General features: G+C 37.5%; 6 protein-coding genes across 11 annotated transcripts; 4 read left to right on the top strand and 2 right to left on the bottom strand.

The window, feature by feature from the left end:
- Positions 1 to 704: 704 nt before the first annotated feature.
- LOC143368174 (N-acylneuraminate-9-phosphatase) lies at positions 705 to 7,184 on the top strand. The gene is made up of 3 exons (XM_076810590.1): positions 705 to 1,177; positions 5,609 to 6,092; positions 6,181 to 7,184. The coding sequence occupies exons 1-3, from the start codon at positions 1,052 to 1,054 to the stop codon at positions 6,366 to 6,368; spliced, it is 798 nt and encodes a 265-aa protein (XP_076666705.1). The 5' UTR covers positions 705 to 1,051; the 3' UTR covers positions 6,369 to 7,184.
- Positions 1,191 to 4,989, top strand: Neurochondrin (neurochondrin). The gene has a single exon (XM_076810582.1). It carries the CDS (start codon positions 2,219 to 2,221, stop codon positions 4,454 to 4,456), a length of 2,238 nt encoding a protein of 745 aa, XP_076666697.1. The 5' UTR covers positions 1,191 to 2,218; the 3' UTR covers positions 4,457 to 4,989.
- On the bottom strand, positions 6,737 to 10,116 carry LOC143368172 (uncharacterized). Of its 4 annotated transcripts, XM_076810585.1 has the most exons (7): positions 9,918 to 10,113; positions 9,732 to 9,833; positions 9,410 to 9,645; positions 8,481 to 8,719; positions 8,118 to 8,412; positions 7,653 to 8,030; positions 6,737 to 7,572 (listed from the first exon to the last, which is right to left on the bottom strand). In XM_076810585.1, the coding sequence occupies exons 2-7, from the start codon at positions 9,772 to 9,774 to the stop codon at positions 7,423 to 7,425; spliced, it is 1,341 nt and encodes a 446-aa protein (XP_076666700.1). In that variant the 5' UTR covers positions 9,775 to 9,833; positions 9,918 to 10,113; the 3' UTR covers positions 6,737 to 7,422. The 4 variants fall into 4 exon arrangements, with proteins under 4 accessions (XP_076666700.1, XP_076666702.1, XP_076666698.1 ...); XM_076810587.1 differs by having other exon boundaries at positions 7,875 to 8,030; positions 9,732 to 10,116; XM_076810583.1 differs by having other exon boundaries at positions 9,732 to 10,113.
- A 247-nt stretch (positions 10,117 to 10,363) lies between these two features.
- Positions 10,364 to 11,940, top strand: LOC143368175 (solute carrier family 66 member 2). Its single transcript, XM_076810591.1, has 4 exons — positions 10,364 to 10,860; positions 10,938 to 11,074; positions 11,170 to 11,386; positions 11,473 to 11,940. Exons 1-4 carry the CDS (start codon positions 10,667 to 10,669, stop codon positions 11,663 to 11,665), a joined length of 741 nt encoding a protein of 246 aa, XP_076666706.1. The 5' UTR covers positions 10,364 to 10,666; the 3' UTR covers positions 11,666 to 11,940.
- Positions 11,941 to 12,962: 1,022 nt separating this feature from the next.
- Bmcp (uncoupling protein Bmcp mitochondrial) lies at positions 12,963 to 17,701 on the top strand. 3 transcript variants are annotated; one of them, XM_076810589.1, is made up of 9 exons: positions 12,963 to 13,115; positions 13,239 to 13,416; positions 13,625 to 13,745; positions 13,831 to 13,978; positions 14,060 to 14,339; positions 14,424 to 14,542; positions 15,628 to 15,688; positions 15,953 to 16,042; positions 16,260 to 17,701. In XM_076810589.1, the coding sequence occupies exons 3-9, from the start codon at positions 13,673 to 13,675 to the stop codon at positions 16,449 to 16,451; spliced, it is 963 nt and encodes a 320-aa protein (XP_076666704.1). In that variant the 5' UTR covers positions 12,963 to 13,115; positions 13,239 to 13,416; positions 13,625 to 13,672; the 3' UTR covers positions 16,452 to 17,701. The 3 variants fall into 3 exon arrangements, 2 of the variants coding, with proteins under 2 accessions (XP_076666704.1, XP_076666703.1); XR_013085169.1 differs by having other exon boundaries at positions 12,977 to 13,416; positions 16,260 to 17,204; positions 17,264 to 17,701; XM_076810588.1 differs by having other exon boundaries at positions 12,977 to 13,416; positions 13,659 to 13,745.
- LOC143368167 (protein FAN) lies at positions 17,122 to 22,879 on the bottom strand. The gene is made up of 16 exons (XM_076810578.1): positions 22,643 to 22,879; positions 22,289 to 22,522; positions 21,030 to 21,228; positions 20,760 to 20,945; positions 20,616 to 20,687; positions 20,335 to 20,543; positions 20,099 to 20,261; positions 19,879 to 20,033; positions 19,440 to 19,618; positions 19,240 to 19,371; positions 18,960 to 19,163; positions 18,598 to 18,874; positions 17,993 to 18,223; positions 17,826 to 17,914; positions 17,506 to 17,757; positions 17,122 to 17,400 (listed from the first exon to the last, which is right to left on the bottom strand). Exons 1-16 carry the CDS (start codon positions 22,654 to 22,656, stop codon positions 17,303 to 17,305), a joined length of 2,694 nt encoding a protein of 897 aa, XP_076666693.1. The 5' UTR covers positions 22,657 to 22,879; the 3' UTR covers positions 17,122 to 17,302.
- Between the last annotated feature and the right edge of the window lie 284 nt (positions 22,880 to 23,163).

Raw genomic sequence — 23,163 nt, 5'->3', positions numbered from 1 at the left:
GAATCGATCTCGATGGAATCGATTTTTAGGTCTGACTTTTTTACGATTCGATTCTTTGCACAACGATCTGAATTGAATCGAAAAATCGATTCTATGGGAAAGATCGGTATCTCTACGCTGGACAGCGCAAGCGTAGAGACTAATCGTACGACGCATCTGTCGATCATTACGCTGCATTTTTCAAGATGGCTGGCGTACGATTGGTCTCTACGCGTACGCGTCTATGACGCGACGCTGCGTGGACAGACGGGCTTACTCTTATTTCTGTCTAAATTTGAGAACAACTACTCGATATGTTTGGAACGTAAAATTTATAAGCACCAGATGTCAATCGCTAGATATATCGTTTTTCTAGTGCATTCATATTCAATAGCATTCAAAATGCAAGACATTGCCGTGTACGCAAACACTACAAGTTTGTTCCCTTAAATTTTCTTTATTAATAATCCATTTTTCCTTAAATTTTCTTTATTAATAATCTATTTTTCCTTGTATTTTCTTTATTAATAATTTATTTTTCCTTAAATTTTCCTTATTAATAATCTATTTTTTTTTAAATTTTCTAAATTAAAGATCTGTTAATATAGGTAACGATTGAATGAATCGACATTACATCGTCATTAATAATTGTATTTGATATCCATTAGACTACAAAGTAATCTTAAACTAATACAAGTACAACAAACAAGACAAATTTAAATCTCTCGCGAACTCCGCTGATAATGGCGAAACCGCTACGCGCTTGATATAAAAATTAGATCACGCATTTATCGACGATCAATGCCGTACATTTCTATCAAAGATGTCTCTCCATTCGATGGTCAGAGAGAAGGAAATGAGAAGGAAGAGAAAAAGGTCAGGAACGAAGGGTATTAGGTCGAGTCAAGACGGATGCGGTCCGTTGTGACGTCTGGCCATCGAGATAATTGCATATCCCTCCCCAAAGTGTTCTTAGAAGGGGAGTCGCTCTATGAACATCATATGTTTTTATGCGCGATTCATCGTTGAAACATCGTTGGGTTGACAACACGACAGCAGATTCACCCTTCTAATGACAATGGCGACTTTCCATAAGAAGCCCCTTTGTTCGTCGATCGTATCTGTAAGCGCCGTATTTTTCGATCTGGACAACACGCTCATCGAGACTAGGAAGGGCGACAATCAGGCATGTCGAAAGGTACGCTAATATACATTTCAAGATAAATATCGTGCATATAAACGGTCAGTATTGGTCAGGGTACCAATGAAACGTATATGGACGTGTATGTATGCTACGTGTTCCGTCTGGAGAGTGCGCGAAAAATGAATCCGTCAGATTCGATGTTGGGTCGAGCAGGAAAGGTCACTCGTGTCGGTAACAATTCATTAGCTGGCCCGCGCGTATATTCTGTTTAATTGTTTTTCCCGCATTTCGACGAACTTTTCTGACGATTACGTTTCACATCTACTATCTCACGCTTCCGTTTGTATACGAAGATCGTACGAAAATAGAAGCCTCTCTGTAATACGAGCCGACTCCCTGATATAGAGCTTTCTCCCGTACGGTTATTTTCGACCGAACTTGCTGGTATATGCTGTCCAGACGCTCGACACAACGTAGAAAAACCGTGCAAGCACGTTGCTCAAGTTTTTCACGATCCTGGGATACCAGTCGAACCTACCGCACGTCCACGTTTAAAAGAATTTCGCGCATTGTGCGAGGAAAAGGTTATGCTGGGATCTCGTTAGAACAAAACGTCGCGTTCGGAGTAATTTCTTTCGAGGAAATTCCCAGGGAGCAAATTGCCGTGCACAATTCTCGAGACTACGATTTTTCAATACGAGCATCGGTGTCAGTAAATTAATCGACGCCGCGCGCTGCGCTTCTGTAATATAAATATAACCGAAAAGGAATCATTAACCTTACATCTTTAGTATTGGGCGGGTTGTACACACGTTTGTGGAATAACGTTTGTGGTGGTACAGCTTTATTTTCGTCCTGCTAAGTGAGTGTGTCAAAGGGCAAGGCTAGTTCCAAGGGGTTCGATCTGGGAGTACTGCCAGTTGGCTTTTAGCTGTGTCATGTGAAAGATGCAATCCTTGGTGGAACCTTGTTGAACGATACACCAATACCTAATACCAATTATCTGTGAGCTTTGCCTAAAGTATCGTTATCTCGCGAGAGAAGCAAGATTACATAAACGTAAAAAAAAAGGAGTATTCAATTTTATAAATAACAATGGGTACCACGGAGGGTGTGAAGAAGTGCGTAGCTATTTTAAAGGCTGTTGAAAGTGACTCGGAGAAATTCGCCGCTCTGTTTATGATTACGAAGCTAGTGAATAGTAAGGATTGCACCACATCGCTTAAAACGATGTTGTTCGAAGCTATTGGGACAAAGTTCATAAAAAAATTGTTATCTAGACAAACAGTCCCCGTGGATTGCCCTCCGCAAGTATATAAGTCCGTAGCGTTGTCTATACTTTCTGCGTTCTGCGGAGAGCCAGAGTTAGCTTCTCACCCAGATATGATCTCTCATGTACCCGCATTGCTCGATATTGTTTCTCAAGCCGACGAAGACGCGGCCGATGATATGCTAATCATTGTTAGCGAAGCTTACACGTGTCTACAGAGCATTGCACAGTATCCTCCGGGGCAGAAGGCTCTGCTCGAGCAGAAAGCGATTTCGAAAATGTGCGATATTTATTCGGAGAAGAGCTTCCAGACGGATCAGGCTCTGAATATTTTAGTCACGTTGGTTGGAAGACTTGGATCGGAAGCCTGGGACGCCGCAGATACTGCACCCTTTCATGCTATTATAAATAAAATTGCATTGGACTTTGAGACGGACCACACAGAAAGGAAATTCGAATTATGCACAATTTTGCAAGCTTTATTGATGTCCTGTAGAAGAGATACCATTAATGCAACAGCTAAGGATGAATCCTGGCCTTTTAGCATCCACAAAGCTTTGTTTGACATCCTCGGGTCAAAAATAGGCAAAAACCAACGCGATCCAGCGTTGAAGCTGGCGTCTGTAATGATGGATCTGTTGGGAGCAGAGTGGACCTTATCAGATAAAGAGAAGCCTAAAGTATTTTTCTTACTATTAATTCAGTTAGCATCTATAGAAGTCAGGATGCAATTGGAAGGGAAGCAACTTAAAAGCGTTATGGCAAACGCAGATTTAATTACATCCTGCTTCGTTATTCTTGAAATCTCTCTTACGTACATTATTACCGATCAGCTTGATTTAGAAGAGAAAGAAAAGCAATCTCTGTACACGGCTTTGAAGGGAGCTTTCGCAGCGATTATAGGTCTTGTCACAGCGGTCTCCAAGATGAAAGAGTTAACGGATATCAAGGAGCGAGTATTCATCTGTGCTGTGGTGAGAGTATTAGCTGCGTGGCTTGCTCAAGAAACGAAATCCATGCGTCCCCAGGTTTATGCGATTTTACCTTATATCCTTACAGTAGCTAACGACACCTTCTACGCGTATAGAAACCGAAAATTAGCTGAGAAAGCTAAAACAAACGCCAAAGTTCAAGGTGACGAAGGGTCGTCAGCTGTGGAGCCAACTACTCATGATCCTTTAAGCGAGATCGATGTGTTGAGATTATTCTTACCAGCTATGTGTTACCTAGCGGTAGAAGAAGATGCACGGAAGATTTTACTGAAACACAAACAAGAAGAAGTCTTGTTGGAATGCTTGTCTTATCACTGGACAGTTGTTCATTATAAGAAGCCACCGGTTCCACGATCGGAGAGATTGAAAGCGTTGAAAGAACCAGAGAAAGAAGATCCAGAACTTCATGTATCGGAAGCAATGAAAGATTCAAGAACAGCTATGGTTTCTGTGTGCAATGTTTTAATGAACATTACTGTATTAGAGTCAAAATTAATGGAAGACTCTCCTACATTTGCGTCTTTATTGAAGTTCATTTTCAGCAATCTCCCAGAACTTAAACAAATACCGGAGAATTTAGTATTGCATGGTCACCTAGCGATCTTAGGGTTACTATTGTTGAAGCAACAGGCAAAGTTCGTTAAGAAAAATGATTTCTCTATATGTCGATACATTCAAGCTACTATAAGGTTCTTATGGGATGCGTACATAATCGACGAGAGTAACGATCCAACTGAACTGGTTGTATCTATGCCGTATAAAGAACGGTGGATGGAGATTATGGAACTGTGGTTCCTCGGAATGCAAACAATGGCTGGAGTTTTGAAGGTGATACCTTGGCTTGCACAATTCACTCTCGAGTCAGGCTGGGCTGCAGAAATTATTGAGACTCTTAAGAAAGTAAAGATAGGGAGTCTCCAGCCGAATATAAAATTTGCTTTTGAGGATCTTCTATGCCATTTAGTCAAAGCAGATGAAAATGTTGCTTCTGTTTTGAAGAAAGCTGGAGCTCTAACAGTATGCAGGAATCATCGTATGATGGAACTTGGAAAATATCTTTTTGGAGACTAAAATCAAATCTGACTATTCTTTTAATTTGTAATGTCTCGAACAAAAGAACTACCATTTATATTCTTATCGAGAGAAAAATTAATTAACGGGTTTATACAAATATTCTGTAAAATGCAAGTTTCTTTATAAATGTCTTTCTTAACATGAAATTCTGTTCTGCCGAAATAACATATGTATCCTAATAACACGTTCCATCTACAGTTTAGCGAAACTGTGTGCAAACAGTCCACATGTAAATTTAGGTAGCAATCATATCTAGAAATAGTTTTCTGGCAAGCAAAGTAGTTAATGAATATCTGAATGGACGAAATAGCTTGTAAAGGTTTTAATATCGAAATATATCTCGCATCCAAATATTTTTAGATTTTGTATGAAATCGTAGATTACTAAAACGGAATTTACACGCTAGACATATATTTGATACATAATTGATGTAGTTTCAAAATGTATATACGTTAAGAAATTGTTTATGTGTAAGTGATGATTTTGTAAAATATGGTCTTCTTTATTAAATTGAATTGTTTTTTAAAGTATTCTCTCCTCTACGTTATTACCCACCTTGGCATTGAATAATGAAAAGATTAATATTGAGGAATGATACCGAGATTATTTTTAATGCTACGTCTGATTTGCAGCATAGAATCTGCGATAGGTATAAGTGTTAACATCCAGCAACCTTTTTGGCTAAGGCTTCTAGAGTTGGAATAATATAAATTTGTTGTTGGCACAACTGATTTTGTTGTGATTACAGCAACGACCGTGGGTGCCACTTCGAGTGTCCACTAATCGGCTCGAGTATTTCAATGAATCAATGCATTTTCTAGGTAATCATTAAAAAATGAATTAAGTGACCTAAACTCCTAACTGATCGTTTGTATCCTCTTCCCCCCCGAAACCTTGGTTAAGCCATTAGAATCCACATTCAATACTTGTAACTTGTTAGCTGGCCCTCTCGATGAATTCTATTAACATAGATCATCGCTTTCTCCAAATACTAAACTACATTGCTATATACTTTATTGAACGTGGAAACCAGTTTCATTCTCCTTTAGTATGTACTTTGTATTTTGTTCATCATTCTTGTAATATTGCTTGACACATGTTGCGAAATGAAGGTATTTCTAACGGGTAGTATTCTAAATTTATCTGCAGTTGGCCGAGGAACTAACACAAGAATACGGCATTCCTGAAGATGTTTCTATCAAGATTACAACAACGTATTTGAAGCTCTTTAGAAAGTGCCCCGACAATGTCAGTTACGCTTTGGATGTTTGGCGTACGACTTTGTGGAGTAAAGCACTCGGGGAGAAGTACTCGTATCTAGCGAAAAGAATTTACGAGCGATGGTTGTGCCTGAGATATTACTATCTGACACTGGCGTCAGATGTAATATCCATGCTGCGACAGTTGAGGGTGAAATACCTCTTAGGTTTGATTACAAACGGTCCTTCCAATGCTCAGTGGGAGAAGATACACAAGCTTTCGCTGGAACAATACTTTGACGTCATCTTAGTCTCTGGAGATTTATCATGGGAGAAACCAGAGAGGGAAATATTTCGAAGAGCATGTCGAATTTTAAACGTTAAACCAGATAGTTGCATAATGGTCGGTGATAAATTGGAAACCGATATTCTGGGTACTACATTCTCATTATACAATAAATAAATACATTAGAAGATTCTAGAACCGCATTAATCAAATACTTTTTTATCACTTGTATGTAGGTGGAATAGAAGCAGATCTCGGTGGAACAGTTTGGATCCCAACAGTGGATAAGCCGCGCTTGTTAAAGGAAGATCCGCAACCAGATTTTACTATATGCCACGTAACGAATCTCTTAAGTATTTTAAATAGACGTCCTGATGCTCCAGAACTTGAAGATTCCTCTTCAAATGCATCCGACGGCAGCTGATAAGGAATCGAAGAAATTTCTTTTTCAAGGATGAGAGGAAATTTTTGTCACGAAATTCTTTTCCGCGCAGCTAAGTTTATTTTAGCCAACTATATATATATATATATATAGATGTATAATAACATGTAACATATTTTACATGTTACAAAAGCAACTCAGAGACGCCTCTTACAAAGTTTCTGGTTGTTATGGTACTAAATGCAAAAGAATGAAATTTATCAACTGCAAGGTAACAGATGCAAGAAGGCAACATCTATTTTAGTTGTATTCGCATCAGAATATCTCTCTAATTATTTTATATTGTTTATACGAGCTTATAATTTCATTTTTGTAGGGAGAATTTAATTGAGCACCTTTTTTTTTCTATATTTATGTTTCTTTTAGTACTTAGTATCATGCGATTCGCTTTTATAAGAAACTTTCGTTTTTGCAGTCAGACTTTATGAAAAGCGCATGTGATTTTATAAATCATAAATATGTGTATTTTATTGTAAGCGAGAACTGTGAAACTTACGTACAAAGTGCATATGCACGTTTGCTTTTGTATAGTGATTAGAAAAGGATGTAATGATAACGAAGGCTAGCCCACTTTGGTCTTAGAGACCATGTATAATTCTGTGTAACATAATGCGTACACTAAATATAATAGTTTCTGTACAATGTCTCGAACGCAGACCGCGTATTGTACAAATGTGTGAGCATGCGTTTAGAGTTATAGCGTGTACGTTTAATGGATAAATAATATATATTATTTGAACAGATCGCGTATATATTGTAATTATACATGTACATAATAAAGCATGTATTTTTCCACTACATATTTTATCTCTGTTGATATTGTAGTGTACAGAAATGAAAAGGAACTGATATTGTAAAAACGATGGCACAAGACTTAGTTCTATTAATAAACAGTATAACAATTAAAAGTAACGCGTTCTTAAGATTAGCTATCTTTTCTACGCAAGTGCCTGTCACAGCCGAAACTTTTTCAGCAAGTGTACTTCCACGAACTCCTAATCTTTCTCATAATTTAATAATGTACAACTATTTGCTCTTATATTTGAATATCCTTGTTTTCTTGCGTTACAACGTCACTAGCTGCAAAACTTTCCTCTTGCTGATTTGTTGCTTTGTCCGGCTCTTTTGAACTAGGATTACTTTCATTCGCGTATTCGTCGTTTGGTCGTTCCGCTCTCGCCCGAGTCTGAAATAAATGTTCAGCTTAATAAGAGCAATTAGTTACGAAAGGGATACCGAACTATCTGTCAAATTTACTTAACGTACGAGATCTGGGGGAACTGTGTTTTTGCTCCTATAAGAGAGTCGCTTATAAATCTGTTGAGCTTGCTCAGGTGCGATATCGGACTCTATCAACGATGCAAGAATATCTGTCTCGGTTACTATTAATTCCGGATTAGCATCGACTACTAAAACCGATCTCTCCCGCTTATGCGTCGATCTATCTGCATCTTCGTTCAATTTATGATACATTAATCTATCAAGGACCTTGTTTTCGTCCAAAACCTTTGGCGGCGTGGGTGGGCAGACTTTCAAAATATTTGAAAATTTGTAATCAAGATGTTCTTGAAATTCTTCGTCATCCGAATCGTATGACATGTTTAAATGAAGCTTTAACTGATAGATCTCGTACAGCATTGTGTCCTGTTCAAAGTGTAGGCAACGCATTACTTTACACGCTCGAGTAGTCAATTCTAGCTTAGATTATAAAGATTAAAGCGTGATTCCGACCATGTCAAGAATATCTTTATTCCTTTCCACGTGTTTCTTGAACACTTCTCGCAATTCATTGTCAGTGTAAAGACCATCGTGCATTATCTCGCGGGTAATCTCGTATACAAACTTTGCACACTTCGCATCCTCGCCTTTTACGGACGCATCCCGATTAGCGATCATGTTCACGCGTAATGCTGCGATATCGGAGTTCTCGTAACTCCTCGAAGAATCCGCCGGCATCGATAGCTGATTGTTTCCTTGCGTCAGATAATCGGAAACGGGTTCGTACAGCATCGAATCTTCCTCATACCTACGACCGAGTTTATCTTCGAATTAATATAACAGCTTTATATTGTCTTATAGAAAATTTAATTCTACCTGCGCTCTGAAACGTCTTCAATGGTGAACTCGGTCTTTGCCTGTTGTTTCGCTCCTCCGCCGCTTGATTTAACAAACTCCGATGTACTTGCTTTGGACATCGGCAAAGCTGGGCAGATTACATGCTTCTGCAGTCTGGATCGCGAGCAAATTACATCGTAATCGTAACAGTCGGCGAAGTACTTCTGTTCGTCGCATTGGCACAAGTACCTCGAAACGCAACTCCTTCCTAAAAGATCCTATTCGTCGATCCAAACAGAAAAATGTTCGATTCTAGTTGTCGCGTAGTGATCTCTAATTTATACGCATTCTCTATTAATTGTAACGGTTGTACTTCTGAAAGGAATCGGTGGCCGATCGAGATGAAACTTGGTGGGTATTACGAGGGGTGTGGAAAGACCGCAAATATAAAATTTTAGCTTCGGCAATTAATGCGTTCAAAAGATACAGGGCTAATTGTGCATAAAATGGTACACCTTACGGATTTTTTTTAATCGCTTTACCACGGCCCCCCCCCCCCCCGTTTAACAATATTTCTGTTGACTTATACCGACACAACGCATTCCACTTTCCAACTTGTCTTGGGTATTAGTATTGGTTGGGGCTACATTAGTGCGGGGGGCGCGTAAAGCATGGTGGCGAACCGATATGAGTTTGGCGATGATAATAATGAGACTGGTTATAAAATTTCATAAATTAAAAATGGCAGGACGGGAAGGTTCCCGGGTAGGGGGCCTGCACCAACGTCCAAAAAAATATTAACAATAATTTTTTATTAATATTTCGGAAACTAATAAATACCCGAAGCTACAATTTTAGATTTAGGGCCCACACCCCCTCCTCAGCCTTCCCCCCAAACCCCATCTCGATCGGCCACCGGTCCCTTTCGGAATAATATCCATTGTAACTATATTGCACGAGCAATTTACCGCTGGATGATGCAAGGTGTCGTAAGCTAATCTATCGATTAAGCTGTTCGTAATCTCGATCCTCGCCGATCGTGATTTACGGTTACATTGTTTCAGCAATTGTTTCCTCCTGCACATGTAGCTTTTGTTTCTCGCGTCGACCACGCATTTTGCCAGTAAAATGCGCCTCAAGTGCGAAGTCATCGAATTGTACGCTGTCAGCTGCTCGAAATAGTTCTGACCGCATTGGTTGTACGCTGTGCTCGAAAATATTTTACAGATTACAGAGGAGCAGCCGCGAAACGCATATTATAAAGAAGAAAGAGAAAACTGTGCCTCGCACCGGTACTTTTCAGATTACACTCGTCCCAGTTGCATTTCATCATTGCGCAGGTGGTTTATTAGCCGATGCTTGTAGCGTTGCCCTTTTACTTTGTACTTCTTTCTTGTATGAAAATGAAAAGCGTTTAAAGCACTGAGAATTTTGGAGAGCCAGTGAGAGGAGAATCAGTCAACGATGAATTTTTACCTTATATCTAACTGACAACCATCCGCAGAATGAACATATCCACGATGTACTGGCTGAAAATTGTTTTTACTATTCGGTTACTAAGCAACTTACACATATAGTTCTTATCCAACACGTGGATGCAAACCTTATCACAAGAATATATATTTTAGGCTTATCATAAGAATAATTATAGACGAAATATAAAAAACTATAATTATTTTAGGATTCTTTTATTACCCTTGTATTTTCATTATATATCGACAAAATTCATTTGTATTGATATTCACCTATAGATAAATTAGTATAACTTGCGTTTAACGTAAGATTAATTCATTAATTACGTAATTACATTCGTATTTCGTGCATTGAGGAATAAAAGTCTCGATGTTTTAATTAATTTCGCATATAGTGTCGACAAATTTCTTCTCGAATTCTCTTACTTACAGTCGGTAATGAAATCTTTATATTAATATTTATATGTATAGTTTTATTCAGAGACTTTGTTTATGTGCAGTTAGTATTGCGTTACGTTCGTGTGCACTTTTAATCAATAAAACGATCGCAGCAAAGATCATCGTCTATTTATTTTAAATAGCACGCTGCAATGAGTTTTATCAATTATCTTATTACCACCGTAGATTTGTTTAATCTAAATGATTCATTGATGATATGATGGCCCAAAACGTTGGCAATATAACCTAAAATTCGTCACATGTAATGGCTCGTAGGTAGTGAAATGTTGTACAGATAAAAAAATTTCCATTAAAATGAATAATGTCTACGAGCAGCTAACTATCAAAGACGTAGCGAACTGGGTTGCTTCCGGAGCTATAATTTTCGGCGGCATCGTGCCATACATACCCCAGTATAGAGAGATTAAAAAAAGGGAGAATGCAGAAGGATTTTCTCTTTATGTATGTCTCACGCTTTTGATAGCCAATAGCTTGCGCATTTTCTTTTGGTTCGTATCTTCGCTTCTAAAGGTTCGCCTACCTTAGCCGCGTCGCTTAATATGATATAGTGTTGTGCTTTTCGCAGGTTTGGAAAACGATACGAAATGCCTCTTTTATTGCAAAGTATATTGATGATCGTTACCATGTTCGTCATGATTAAGCTTTGCGTTACCGTACAAAATAGAAATCAAATAATAAAAGCTAGAGAGCGCGTCTTTGCTGGTAAGTTCATTAATGCTAGGCTGAGTACTTCACAGCTCGTTCCCAACTTATTTTCATTTCTAATCGTAAGCTACTTTAACGTTTAATTTAAATAGATTTCGACACAAATTTTTTTTGGAAATGGACAGACTTTCAATCTTATTTAGACTTCATGCTGTTATTTGCGGCGCTAGTGGGGATCCTCACGTATCTGTTAGTAGATGTACCGATATTTGTCGAGACAGTGGGATTACTCGCAGTATTAACGGAAGCTATGCTTGGTGTACCGCAGTTTCTCCGTAACTTCTCTAGTAAATCGACTAATGGTATGAGGTACGAAGTCATTGCCCAGATAATATGAACTATTGCTATTGCTAGAACAGGGCGCTGCTTATTCAGTGATTTTATTTTGGTTTTAGCGTAATTATGGTTGCTATGTGGACATTAGGCGATGCGTTTAAAACATGTTATTTTGTAATAAAAGAGGCGCCCATTCAATTCGCAGTCTGCGGATCTCTTCAAGTTGTAATTGATATTGCCATTTTAGCACAAGTATATATTTACCAGAATAATGCAGGTGTACATACAAGAGTTCCAGTAAGAGCCGATTAGATTAGAAACTGATACATTTCTATTCCAAAGCATTGTTTATACAGCTTACATTCATTCAGAGGTTTATCTCTAACATTAAGCATTATCTTTTTTTACGTATAGTTGTACAAAGAACAGGATATGCACAAATGTATTACGAACAATTGGATAATTGTATATCTAACTAAATATTCCATGCAATGCCATATTTTTTTAATTACATTGTAATTTTTATGCATTTTAATTCTATTTATATATGTATAAAGTTTTTAAAATAAATTTTATTCATTCGACAAGCCTAAATTATTGCTTAATCCCTTTATTTATTTGTAAAATTGCATATATATATAGTTTATTTCTTTGCGTACTTATAATCTGGGAGTCTAGGCTGGAACAGACACGTCCAGTAATTTAGTCGAGTAGCGAATATAGTTTAGTAATTTACCAATTTTACTAAACTATTCAACTAAATTTTAGTGTCCACACACGGTAAATTACTAAATTATTCGCTGCTCGACTAAATTACTGGATATGTCTGAACCAGTTTTTAAGCGAGACTACCACTTGTTACACAACCATAGTCAGTGATAAAAATGTTAATTTATTGCTTTGAAAAACAAGGTATCTGTGGTAACGATTTTCATTGTACTTAGTTTCAATTCTAACCGCCAGTAGGATTGCGATCGTATTCTACTTTAAATCGATAACGTTGCGCGCGACACGAAAATGTTCCCAATCCCGATCAGTCTAACAAAAATTTGTAAAGTTTATTTTACACCTCATCAAACTGGTATTATTCAGTAATTTATTAAGTTTCGAAAAGACTGGAGACAATTTCAAAATTAATATTAATATTGGCTACTCACATATGAGTTTTGGCTAATTCGCTACATGAAAAAAGTGAAATATTTTTAAAGTTGTTTCAACCCCTGTGTTTTAACATTTTCCAATTTGTTTCGCTCAAAATTTGTCACTCCCCAAAATTTGCCGCCCTAAAAATTTGTCACCTGGATATCAAATCCGCCCCTGGATATAGGTCCTGAACAATTTTCAGGGACAATTGAAACATCCTACGATACCGACGTTCCGTTCAAATCGGGTCTGAAATTCTGCCGAGTTAACAGGTACACATGCTGTTGGCGGAGGTAGCAAGAGGTAATCCAGTGGGAGAGAGAGAGAGAGAGAAAGGTAGCAAGTCCGACAAGGATAGCGCTAGTATCGCTCCACTAGCTTTGATTATGCTCGCCTAATACTTCCGGGCTTCGAGTAGCAGGACCGCATAATGCAAGGAAGTGGCTATTAGAGTGAGAGAGAATGCTCTTTAGAAAAAGACGGAGATACGCGTAACGGGCGAATTCTTTAGTTCCTGCATCCGACTGCTAGATGGCTATCAGATGGCTATTGCGTTTCTTTATCCAGAATCGAAGGAACTTTTAACACCGTTTTTAAAAGCAATAGAATAATAATATTGGCAATAATCTACTCGTTAGCAGGAAATGTAAAAAACTCGGGATTGTATTTGAATTCCCTTGCGCCAGTCGATAGTATCAAGACTATGCCTATTCCCTTTGATTGGCTGTTCACTAATTTACAGGGTTTTTGAACGTGTCCGAGGAGCGATGCGAATATCAGTTTATACGTAGAGTTGAATATTAGCAGATTTTCAATCAAAGTGAAGCCGCTAACGTTACGTTCTGTACTTTTTATTTATTTCAATCATTTGCACTTAAAGTTTGTAACGTAACTTTCAACTGTACTATTCGCGTTTACAGGTAATTATTTGTTGTTATTACTGCTAATTGATATTGCGGCGTTACAGTTGAATTACAATAGAGACTTCCGTATTAAAGCTGTTGGGAAATGTGCTCGTGTCTTATTTTATTTAAACGAGCTCCTTCGCATATGTACTATCTGACTTATGTGGATTTCAAATTGCGTTAACCTAGATGAGAACTGTTTCATTATTTCTTAATCGTGCAGTAAGATTTATTTAACTGTCTGTTTCAATTACAAGATACTTCGATTGTAATGGGAGAGAGTCATTGGAAGGACTGGAGACCTTTTCTTTATGGAGGTTTGGCGTCAATCGTCGCAGAATTAGGTATGCGACGTTAAGGTGGGAGAAGTCTGCAGCGAAAACTAATTTGCATTGAAAATGATATCGCCGAACACTTATTCCTCGCTAGGTACATTTCCTTTGGACACGACAAAGACTCGACTGCAAATTCAGGGGCAGAAATTAGATAAGAAATATGCGCATTTAAAGTATTCTGGTATGACTGACGCTTTGGTCCAAATATCGAAGCAGGAAGGATTTAAAGCCTTGTATTCTGGGTAAGTGTGATTTAGCAATTACTTTCCAAGAGACTTTAACGCAACATCTATATATCCTTTATTAATACTTTGCTTATATAGAATCAGCTCAGCTATTTTAAGGCAAGCCACTTATGGGACTATAAAGTTCGGTACCTATTATTCGTTAAAGGAAACAGCCATGGAGAGGTGGGAAACGGAGGACTTGGTTGTTATAAATATCGTGTGCGCCGCTGTGGCGGGCGCTATCTCCAGCGCGATAGCCAATCCCACAGACGTGGTTAAAGTTCGTATGCAAGTAACAGGTGCTGAATCAAATTTATCATTATTCGGTTGCTTTCAAGACGTCTATCAGCACGAAGGTGTTCGGGGTTTATGGAGGGTATGTGAAAGACCAAGAGATCTTCGCGCACTCTGTGCTCCGCTTGGTTAAGGAATTGTTTTACATTGACGATTTTATATACAGGGTGTAGGGCCCACTGCTCAAAGAGCAGCGATTATTGCGGCTGTAGAGTTACCTATATATGACTATAGTAAAAATAGACTTATGGCTTTACTGGAAGACAGTGTTAGTAACCATTTTGTGTAAGTAAATCATGCTCATATATAGTGGAAAGATTCATAGACATAAAGACTGATAGACTATCGTCGTTAAAAGTAGTACCGGTACTTATCTGTTTTGAACGAGACAGCTTTGATAGTTCTGCAAAGTAATAATGACTATACATTTGTCTGAATTTGTTGGACTTTAATACGAATTAACCCTTATCCGGGCTGTTTGCAATTATTTTATAATACGTTCGTCTCTATATTGTTTATTGTACTAACAAATGCTCAATAATATCTTCAAAGTCAACACTTTATACGCTATTTTTACAGTATGTGATGTCACGTGAGTATATCTATATAAGTAACTAAACATTTGAATGTACTTCCCAGCCTCCCTAATAACCATTTATCGTTTACTGTTTGCGTGTCAATTTTAGTTAGCAAATATAAAGGTGTTTGCCATAATGTATAATAGATCATTGGCCGCATATGTTAAGTAACTTGTGCCCGAAAGATAGTACTTACTTTATTAGTACTGTATTGGTGGTACGCTTGTTTGGAAAGGAAGTAATATTTTTCTAAAGGTGAAAAACTTTATTTCCAGGTGGTTTCACACTGTCGTGTACATGGGCATATGCAGTACGTGGACATTGAGATGACCATAGTGAATCAAAATGGAAGTCGCGTTTGACGTTCCTTATTTTACATAGAAATCATTGAAACTGTTATCCAGATAACTAAACATCTTGAATTGCTTCATGAATGTTTCTTGGTCCATTCTTTTTTCTTTTCAAATTAACGTTTTTACTTTACGCCGAAAGGCTTCTCTTTCTCGTTCGTATTACATACCGAGCAGTACTTGTACAATGTACAGAATTCTGTGCGCAGATCGTTTCATATACTATTGTAGACATCGCAATGTACATTTTAATCGACAGTGCCTGGATAAGGGTTGCTCTAAATTATCGGAATAAGATATAATCGGGATTGAGAGAAAATATTGTATAATTGCACTCATGCGTGCTCGAGTAATTCTAAGGTTTAAAGTTGATAGAGGTTTACCTAATATACACTTACATTTATGCATATACGTGTAAATAATCGGGATGTATATATTTCAGGTCCAGTTTCATAGCCAGCATGGGAAGCGCGGTGGCTTCTACGCCTATAGATGTTGTTCGCGTAAGTATAATCAGTTAATACTACCAGGGCTGGCCTCAGGGAGGAAAAAAGGAAAAAAGAAGAAAATAAAAAACTGATATTTATATTCGGTGGTAGATTTAATTATATTTATTCGTTTATTTCTTTTATTTTATATTCTTTAGTCGTTGAGAAATTGTTTGGGCCCCGAAATATTTCTTGCATCCGGGCCCCTTTAGAAAGAAGGCCGGCGGCCCTGAGTACTACTAATAATTACTTTTATTTCATAAAGCGATGTGATTGCAGACTCGTCTGATGAATCAAAGGAGAATATGTACCAGGGGTGGTGCGTTGCCACCTCATATCTACAGTAGTAGTATCCACTGCTTGGTACAAGTACGTAATATTAGATTCTGACCTTATAAAAAAATTCTTTTTATTTATTTATTTTTTGTGAAAATAGTCACATGTGACCCCAGAGTTTACCGTTCGAATGTTTTTAGGCGACAGACAAACACACAAACATATACAAGCTTTCTGCTTTATATATTAAGATTACACACACTTTGGCATCTTTTTAATAAGTTAGTATACAATATTATTATCTCCACAGACATTTAGAAACGAAGGATTCCTGGCCCTGTATAAAGGCTTCGTGCCCACTTGGTTCAGGATGGGACCGTGGAACATTATATTCTTTATAACGTACGAACAATTGAAACAGCTGGACCATTCGCATGCATCATTGACGGAAGTGCTGAAGTACTCGACTGACCAACAATCGAAAGCGAAAGAAGATAGGTAAAAGGAAAGATATGTATGCGTGTAGGTGTGACAAAACGATCTGTAGTAATTGCAGGGGATTACTCTAAGCCTCCATTGTATAATTTATTTTTATGAATGTTAGGATACGTATGTCTAGGAACATGAAAGTAATTACACGGAATGAAAATGTACAGAAAATAAATATAAGTAATTTTCTCGGAAGCGATAGAAAGTCATTACCGAAAGTACGTCGATAGTTAAAAGATATACGATAGTACTCGATGGAAATGCACTGCGACATTCTCTCCACCTCGTGGAAATGTTCGCGACAGTACTTAGTCAGCATTTAAATCTCTAATGAATGGAACAAAGAACGCACACTGTAGCTTGTATTTAAATATCTTTATTTAAACATAATTGTAGACTATACTAATTTCGTGTTTAGATTAACGTTCTTATAAAAGTAATAAGACTGAACGGTAGAACCTGAAAGATATACCCAAATAATACATAAAACTACACGATACATATCATTATATATATACGACTTAATACATAAAAAATTTATTTTAGAATAAACTTTGTGAAAAGTGAAAACGCATACTTTGTGAAGCAGTATATTAAACGTAATACGTTTGCACTTAAGATTCTTTTCAGATAAATCATTAGGAATGCTCTATACTTTATACAAAACAAAGTGTACTAAAATATGAATCTTCTCTAACATATATTAAGCTTTTAATAAACATTATAACAATTTGTCGAGTGAGCAGGCCGCTCTAAATGTTAGTCAGTATGCTTGCTATGTTATATTTAACTCCTAAGCTAAACACTTTCAGTACAAGATTGTAGTCAAACTTTACGATCGCGGTGTAAATAGTAAAAGATGAATCACAGCTTGGTAGACTCCCACACAATTAACTTTCTATCTTTTCCGCCAGTCAACACTATATTATTCTCTGCGGATACCAATAATGCGTGTATTGGTCCTGGAAATGATTAATTTTCTTAGTGACCAGGAAAAAGAGCTCGGTTTAAACAGAATGTTATGTATATTATCATGTTAATATAAGCGATTACAGTATACACTTTACCATCGTGGCAATGTATTCGCGAAACAATAGTTGCACCCTGACGGTTCCATACATTAATATTTCCACTGCTGTCTCCCATCAATAAAAAACTTCCCAGCCACGCCAATGTCAGAGGCTCGTGTTCTATGGTTATACGATAAATCTGTGTACTTGTATGGATATCGATTATATTTAATACTTTGTCTTCTGCACACGATATTATACTTTTGCCTTCTTCGTCAAAATCCAGTGCATTTACCTTACGGGTATGTCCTACGCAAAAAAAATATTCGATCGTATATGTTGAAACAATCAATAGAGATGGCTATTTCATGAGGTACCTTTTACAGTAAATTGTAAATTATAAGTATCCATATTCCATAGAAAGATCTCTCCATCTTCCGTACCGGATACTAATAATGTCTCGTCTCTGCGAAAATGTCTCCGCGATTAAAATTTTACTAAGTTTAACGACCAATTTTGAGAATATAGAAATCACGAAAACTACCTCGATATATTGATGCATGTTATTTTAGAATCGTGGTCGAGTTGTGCAATAAGGCACTCTGATAGTTTAATTTTCGATCCGGAGGTATAACATTGCCAAACTTTCGCCGTACAATCCCACGAACCAGATACAATAATCTGGCGGGATGGACTTAAAGCTAGACAAGAAACAGCGTCCTCGTGACCTTGCAAAGTATCTATTACTCTGCCAAATTCGACGTCATAAAATATTCTGTAAAATCATATTGATTAGTGATAGAATTTGAATACGTATTTTCAGACCCGGCTGGTTGGGTGTGCAACGCGCGCGTTGCACACAGGCGCTGCAAGAGAAAAAGCGTCTAAAAGACCTAAAAAATACATAAATATTTAAATTAAAAATGAAATGTTATGCTTTTGATGCTACAACTATGATTTATACAGTTTTCACTCGATATATTATATCGAAAGTGGATCGCGATTCTGAGGGCACTCACTTTATTCGCGTTTTATTAAAAAAAATTTTTTTGGAAAGGCAACGAACATTTATCGCACAGACAAAAAGAAAATACCACGTGCCGGGCCTGCGTATTGTACATACGGTATATACATATGTGACGTGCTTACAGTGAATTGTCCCAGGAACCTACTACTAATATATTACGATGGGAGGGCGTGTAATATGATATGCAAGAAGAGAGTGGTAGCAATGATAAGGCCACGCTACGCGTTAGCTTTTTGCTTTTTATGCTGTACAATTTAAGCATTCCATCTTGTCCCGCCGATACTATTTCGTCGAGTCTGTCTTTATTCATCATCGTAATGCTGCTTACACTATCTTTATGAGATTGAAACGTTATCAACTCGCTTAATTCAAGCATCTTCGTTAAAGGATTTTCACGTTCTGCAAAAAGCATACTTTATTTTGCTGACTGGATTTATCTACCGCTGAAATCTGATTTGAAAGTAAGAGCAGTAATGTACCATACCTGTTCCACTTTTCAGGGACGTTGAAACAGTTTCTGTGTACACTTTATCCAACATTAAGACAGAGCGTTTCGGGTGAGGTAAAGTAAAAATCTGTTTCGGTATTTGGCCAAACTCCATGATCTGCACCTCCAAACCGTGTCTATCATTAATGTCTCGGATAGTATCTAAATCCACTGCACCTTCGTAGCACAGATGGAAAAATACTGAAATACAGTGCGTCATAAAATATATGCCATTCTAGCTGCTTTATCATAAATCGATCGTAAGACATTGAGATACCATTGCTAGCTTTCTCTGCTTCGACTCCTCTCTGCTTATATCCAAATATCAAATCGATCCAATGATGAAGACTTCGAGAAACGAAATCGCTCTCTAGAGCGTCTCTTAATACTTGTACAAAGTGAGCCGGTTCTAAGATTTGGTGATTAACAGTGATTAAAGTTTCGACAAGCATTAATCCGAAAGATCAAAGGACGTACCATTTGCCCATGGTGGTAAATGAACGTCTCCTATTTTCGTGCCGTCGTGTCGGTACCCGAAATCGATACCGTAACTGTTCACCAAAAAATCACCGCCGCTGCTCGTATCATAAAACTCCGGGACCAGTTCTTTAAAGTCAGACATGTTCACCAAAACATTTTTCCATACGTCAGCTACACTGTTAGGTGTTTTTGTTGGTAAGAGTGAAACAAAAAATCGTTTCTGCAGAGTTGACAGAGTAATTATGTACTTTAACAATGTGAGAAGCGATCACCATAAAATTTTGCCTTGTCCGTGCGACTTGGAATTATATTCTCATACACGTATTACTATCGCTATTAATTTAATTCAATGTAATGTACAGTGCTCCGATAGGCGCACCAAAATTTCTACTTTTGCAACAAGATTGTGATGTACACTTTTACGAAGAATAAATACCTATTAAACATTCTATCCGGGTGGTCGAATCTTCCATTTTGCAGGCAAAGCATGTACTGTGGGTACTTGCGTACCAAATAGAATAACACAAATCCCGGTGCGCTATAATGTGAACCATACAAAAACTTTGGTTCTGACATCTCCAAATATCGCTCCTAAGGTGCAATAACATTATAATCTACTTCATAACATGTGCGAATCTGTCCAAAAGATTGCGTACCTTTAATCTTTCTAGTCGATTCAGTTCGAGAGCTCCGATAGGTTTCGAAAGATCTCTATAAACACTGGGATCGTTTAAGTCCAACGTGGAGGAGGTGTAATCTTGTATCACCCAAGGCATTACTGGATACTGAGTTAAATCGTGGAAAGTTCTATCGGCCAAACTAAAAACACAGATTTAGTTGAAGTCGCCGCAAAGTAGCTCGTTATTCTGATTTATAGTCGCGTGAAAGTTACCTGTTTATGTACAAGAGGTAATCATAATTTGACAAAGAACCATTTTGCCATCTCATAGTCATCTGATCTTGAGGAACCCTTTCTAAAGAAACAGTAGGTTGATTTAATAGATTCGTGTACAGTTCATCTCTGTCCTTTTCATTCTTTAAGGATATGAACAGATGTTCGACTTTATTTTCTGTCTGCCTTAACCATTTAATTTCAAGTCCCTGTTATAAACAAAATTAACGTATACCAGATGGCTATGATTATACAGACTGGATGCAGAAAATTATACTCACAACTTGTCGTAGAAGAAATCTTCTCTTTATAATATTGATTATATCTTTCAACTGTATTTTTAAAACTGGATGCTGAATATATAAAATTATCATTTTAATGATTTAAACAAGTATTGTCTATCGCAGTTAGTGTGGAGTACCTACTTGGTCTAGATTGTTATAAGGTTGAAAATAAATTCTGGAGGTCGTTAGAAGTATCCTTCCCGGATTTATAACAAGAGGTAGTACTTTATTTGCTTGAGTTTCTAAGACAACCTGTTCGTACAAGTCCTCTAACCAAGACGTATCAAACGACACTCTGGATTGTCTCGAATGCACGATAGCCATAATCTGTGTGGTAATGGAAGTTTAATAAACTTACTTCTTTAATGTAAATCAGGGAAATAATAATTATCAGGAGGATATAATAATTACCATGCCATTTTGTTCAGCGGTTGGCAGTGTAGCTGCTCTGAGCAACTGCAAGATGTGTGGAAGACAGTTTTCTACTTTCGCGTAATTAAAGTAGAAGCAGAAAGTGGCATGTTGGTGTACAAATTTGTATGGCGCGAGTATATTTTTCTCCAACATTTCCACATACTGCTTGCACTCCACGGACAATACATTATTGCGTCTTAAAGATAAAGACAAGTTTAGCGATGCGAGACAAGAGATGCTGCATACTTAAGGGCTAATGCCACTGAAAAACCTGGAAAAAAGGCAGCCTGATTTTCAGAATTTTTTATGCGAGTATAGTGAATGGAATACGAAATCTGTTTGAAGGCCTTTGTTGTACATACCATGAAGTATGATCATAATTTTTTTTAATATTTCTAATACAAAATGGCAGTGCCACAGCTCAACAAAAGAAGCTTCTTCTGAAAAACAGTGTTCCGAGGCCGGAAAGATTTCTCCTTCAATTTCTGACCTAGAACAAAAAACCAAATATTTTTGAGTTCTATATAAGATTATCTCGGGAAGTACACGAGGAAATTAAAAAATACTGTTTTTTGAAAGAATGGTGCGTGCTGGAACAAAACGTTTCAACAATTCTTCGCATCACTTTTTGTTCAATCACGCACCACTCTTACAAAAAACAGTATTTTTTCATTTCCTCGTGTAGTTCCCGAGATAATCTTATATAGTACTCAAAAAAGTTTGGTTTTTTGTTCTAGGTCAAAAATTGAAGGAGAAATCTTTCCCGCCGCGGAATACTGTTTTTCAGAAGAAGCTTCTTTTGTTGAGCTGTGGCACCGCCATTTTGTATTAAAAATATTAAAAAAAAAATTGTCATCATACTTCAAGGTATGTACAGTAAAGGCCTTCAAACAGATTTTGTATTACATTCACTATACGCGCATAAAAAATCTCAAAATCAGGCTCCTTTTCCAGGCTCTACAGTGGCATTACCCCTTAAGGTGCGTTTAAACCCATTTCGAAAAAATTTGTGCTCATTTAGTGTAAAGGGCAATCGGACAATGTTTGTGGAGAATGCAAGCGAATGTTCATGTAGTTTATATGAGTCAAACGTCCTTCATAAAATGAAACGAACAGTCCGAAACGTTCGGCGAGTTTTTTGCCGAGCATAAACAAATGCTCTTTCCAACTTGAATTTTGCCGAAGTGGGGGACGAACGAGCATTCGTTCGTTTGGTCTAAACGCACTTTTAAGTGTTAGAGAATATGAATACCAACCCCGTTATATCTTTGCTACTTTCACATTGATCTATAACTATAGCCTCTTTCAGCTGGATCTTAATTAACGGCTGGTTAATATCCTTACTCACAAATACTAAGGACTTTGAACATAATTTCAATCTTCCATCTATCCATTTCTGCTCCTCTGAAATAGAAGTATCAAGCGATTTCATCTGAACACTATAATCTTCAAAAAATATCTCCCCCGGTTCCAAAAGGAGCATCGTAAATCTGGTACAAGTAAAAATGTATTAAATAGTTGATCGTATTTGAAATAGGAATTTATAATACGTAATAAATTATTACAGAATTTGAAAGGACAAACAAGAAATGAAAACGTCAGGAACATACCTTTCTTTCTCCATCGTTATAAAACGAAATGTAAATTATAGTAAACGTGGAGAATAAACGGCGCGCATGACTCAGGCGGGCATATTCGCTCCATAAAACAATTTACGTGAATATTCCTCAATAATAGGTTTGAATAAAATATAAACTTTCTTTTAGGTTAATTACAGTATGAATCATCATCACGTCTGCGTGTGTATATATACATGATGTCTGTGTACGGTCTGCTCCGCCAAAAAGTTTTGTTCGCGGAGCTCGCGGACGTAGTAGACTTCTCTGCGGTATGCAGGGGCGGCAAATTTGGGGAAGTGACAAATTTTGGGAAGCGGCAGATTTCGGGAAGCGACAAATTTCGGGGAGCGATAAATTCTTGGAAGCGACAATTTTTAAGCGAAAGAAATTGGGAAAAGTTTAAACACAGAAGCTTGAGACAGGAAAGGGCGGCAGGCGCTTATTAGCCTAGACGCGCCAAATCTTCAAATTCGCCCCTGGCGGTATGCACCGTATGCACGCTTTATGCCCGA

The sequence above is a fragment of the Andrena cerasifolii genome, chromosome 4 (assembly GCF_050908995.1).
Source record: "Andrena cerasifolii isolate SP2316 chromosome 4, iyAndCera1_principal, whole genome shotgun sequence".
NCBI classification, from domain to species: domain Eukaryota; kingdom Metazoa; phylum Arthropoda; class Insecta; order Hymenoptera; family Andrenidae; genus Andrena; species Andrena cerasifolii.
Note: the sequence above shows the minus strand (reverse complement) of the source record. Positions and strands in the feature narration are given on the sequence as shown.

What these genes read in the sequence shown, in the direction of transcription:
- Bmcp (XM_076810589.1), top strand. Translation starts at nt 13,673, where the DNA reads ATGGGAGAGAGTCATTGGAAGGACTGGAGACCTTTTCTTTATGGAGGT. An exon ending in AGTGTTAGTAACCATTTTGT is followed by an intron (nt 14,543 to 15,627) that starts GTAAGTAAATCA and finishes TATATATTTCAG; the next exon opens with GTCCAGTTTCATAGCCAGCA. An exon ending in CGCCTATAGATGTTGTTCGC is followed by an intron (nt 15,689 to 15,952) that starts GTAAGTATAATC and finishes ATGTGATTGCAG; the next exon opens with ACTCGTCTGATGAATCAAAG.
- LOC143368167 (XM_076810578.1), bottom strand. An exon ending in CCGGATAGAATGTTTAATAG is followed by an intron (nt 19,619 to 19,878) that starts GTATTTATTCTT and finishes AACACCTAACAG; the next exon opens with TGTAGCTGACGTATGGAAAA. An exon ending in GCGAATACATTGCCACGATG is followed by an intron (nt 17,401 to 17,505) that starts GTAAAGTGTATA and finishes AATCATTTCCAG; the next exon opens with GACCAATACACGCATTATTG.
- LOC143368175 (XM_076810591.1), top strand. Translation starts at nt 10,667, where the DNA reads ATGAATAATGTCTACGAGCAGCTAACTATCAAAGACGTAGCGAACTGG. An exon ending in AGCTTGCGCATTTTCTTTTG is followed by an intron (nt 10,861 to 10,937) that starts GTTCGTATCTTC and finishes TGCTTTTCGCAG; the next exon opens with GTTTGGAAAACGATACGAAA. An exon ending in AAATCGACTAATGGTATGAG is followed by an intron (nt 11,387 to 11,472) that starts GTACGAAGTCAT and finishes TTTTGGTTTTAG; the next exon opens with CGTAATTATGGTTGCTATGT.
- LOC143368172 (XM_076810583.1), bottom strand. Translation starts at nt 9,774, where the DNA reads ATGATGAAATGCAACTGGGACGAGTGTAATCTGAAAAGTACCG. An exon ending in GAAGACGTTTCAGAGCGCAG is followed by an intron (nt 8,413 to 8,480) that starts GTAGAATTAAAT and finishes ACTCGGTCGTAG; the next exon opens with GTATGAGGAAGATTCGATGC. An exon ending in ATAAAGATATTCTTGACATG is followed by an intron (nt 8,031 to 8,117) that starts GTCGGAATCACG and finishes CACTTTGAACAG; the next exon opens with GACACAATGCTGTACGAGAT.
- LOC143368174 (XM_076810590.1), top strand. Translation starts at nt 1,052, where the DNA reads ATGACAATGGCGACTTTCCATAAGAAGCCCCTTTGTTCGTCGATCGTA. An exon ending in ACAATCAGGCATGTCGAAAG is followed by an intron (nt 1,178 to 5,608) that starts GTACGCTAATAT and finishes ATTTATCTGCAG; the next exon opens with TTGGCCGAGGAACTAACACA. An exon ending in ATTGGAAACCGATATTCTGG is followed by an intron (nt 6,093 to 6,180) that starts GTACTACATTCT and finishes ACTTGTATGTAG; the next exon opens with GTGGAATAGAAGCAGATCTC.
- Neurochondrin (XM_076810582.1), top strand. Translation starts at nt 2,219, where the DNA reads ATGGGTACCACGGAGGGTGTGAAGAAGTGCGTAGCTATTTTAAAGGCT.